Source organism: Plasmodium reichenowi, chromosome 10 (assembly GCF_001601855.1).
Source record: "Plasmodium reichenowi strain SY57 chromosome 10, whole genome shotgun sequence".
Taxonomy (NCBI): Eukaryota; Apicomplexa; class Aconoidasida; order Haemosporida; family Plasmodiidae; genus Plasmodium; species Plasmodium reichenowi.
The window spans coordinates 722,188-724,169 of NC_033655.1; the positions used below are offsets into that span (position 1 = coordinate 722,188).

The 1,982-nt window shown below is 17.6% G+C and overlaps 2 protein-coding genes across 2 annotated transcripts in view; one reads left to right on the forward strand and one right to left on the reverse strand.

The window, feature by feature from the left end:
- Positions 1-312: 312 nt before the first annotated feature.
- Positions 313-818, forward strand: PRSY57_1018800 (60S ribosomal protein L30e, putative; the record flags this gene model as incomplete). Its single annotated transcript, XM_012907777.1, has 2 exons — positions 313-436; positions 616-818. The coding sequence occupies 2 exons, from the start codon at positions 313-315 to the stop codon at positions 816-818; spliced, it is 327 nt and encodes a 108-aa protein (XP_012763231.1).
- A 713-nt stretch (positions 819-1,531) lies between these two features.
- Positions 1,532-1,982, reverse strand: part of PRSY57_1018900 (putative membrane protein) — a gene marked incomplete at both ends in the record, with an annotated part of 4,360 nt that continues 3,909 nt past the window's right edge. Inside the window, 2 exons of the mRNA XM_020114876.1 lie at positions 1,532-1,693; positions 1,897-1,982. Of these exons, the coding sequence (XP_019970419.1) occupies positions 1,532-1,693; positions 1,897-1,982 (248 nt within the window). The remainder of the gene's footprint in view (positions 1,694-1,896) is intronic.

The window sequence follows — 1,982 nt, forward strand, 5'->3', positions numbered from 1 at the left end:
AAAAAAACAAAAAAACTATAAGAGATATTGAAAAAATTGAAAAATAAAAAAATATTCTATAATCCCAACTTTTTAATAAAAAGAATTAAAATTTTTAAAATTGGTTTATACTTCCATTTGTAAAATATATATTTTATATGTATATAATATATAATAAATAATATATAAATAAAATTTATAATTTAATAAATTAAAAAAAAAATAATATATATATAATTATTTATATATATATATATATATAATATATATATTCATTTATTTATATATTCCTATTTTAAATATAAATTTTCCATATAAGTTTTTTTTTTTAAAATGGCAAAAAAATCAAAAAAGAGCGCGGGAGATAATATTAACGCCAAATTACAACTTGTTATGAAATCTGGGAAATATCAATTTGGAAGAAAATCATGTTTAAAGGCTTTAAGAACAGGAAAAGGTATATAAAAAAAAAAGTTATGCATAAATTAATATATATACGAATATGTAAATATATGTTATTATTAAGTTTATTTTTGGACCATATATATATATATATATATATATATATACAATACATACATATATATTATTATATATATATATTTTTTTTTTTTTTTTTTTCTTTTTTTTTTCAAGGCAAACTTGTTATTGTAAGTAGTAACTGCCCATCCATACAAAGAAGTGTAATTGAATATTATGCTATGCTTTCAAAATGTGGAGTTCATGATTACCATGGTGATAACAACGATTTAGGTACTGCTTGTGGTAAATTATTCCGTATAAGTTGTTTAGTTATAACAGATGTTGGAGATTCTGATATTATAAAGACCAATGAATAAAAGATGTTATATATATATATATATATGTAATATTCTCATAAGAATAGAAACACTCGAAATAATAAAATATTAAATATATATGTATAAATATTTCATGTTATTTTTTTTTTAAATTAAAAATGTATATATATATATATATATATATATTTATATTTATATATTTATATTTATGTATTAATATTTATATAATTCATTTATAAAAAATTTATATAACTTATTTTATAAACTTTGTGAATTTTTTTTTTTTTTTTTTTTTTAATAAACAAAATATAAATGCTATAAAAGGAAAAAAAAACATCATTAGAATTATTTTAATCTAAATGAAATATAAAAAAAAAATATATATATGTATATATATATATATATATATATATATTTATTTATTTATTTATATTTAAAGGTTAGTAACAGCTATGTGTATCACATTAAAATATATTATATATAGAATATTATTATCATATCGTCTTGATTGTTTAACAAAATATATAATATTAATTTATATCTATGTTTTTATAAATGTTCGTAAGCCATTGCAATATATGTCTACATTTGGATGTTCCATAATGTACACATAAAAGTGTTACACAATTATTAAAAAAAAAAAAAAAAATATATATATATATATATATATATGTATATGTTTGTATATATGAACATAATGATACCATTTAATTTATTTATTCATTCATTCATTTATTTATATCTTTTTTCTTTCATTTTGGACTCCACATTCCCAAACGAGTACCAAATAAAACTTTGAGATATTTCTGTCGATTGATTTTTATTCTCTCTTCAACCTTTTTCAATATCTCATTTATTATCAATATCACAACATTGAATATAACCATTAGGGTTATTAAAACGGTATCAGGATACTAACATAAGGGAGGAAAAAAAGAACAAGGTGTGTATATATATGTAAATGTATATATATCTTTATGTTAAATCTTTATATGTATACAAAATAATCATGTAAATAATATATACATATATTTGTTGTCTCCTCTCTCTTTTTTTTTTTTTTTTTTTCTTTATGTACAAGTTCCTACATATTTATAAACACAAATTTTTTTATTACCTGCTTCAAAAACTCCAAAGGAAGCATATATATTCTGAAGATCACGTAAAGAAAACTTAAAACAAGAAATAAAAACAAACAAGAAA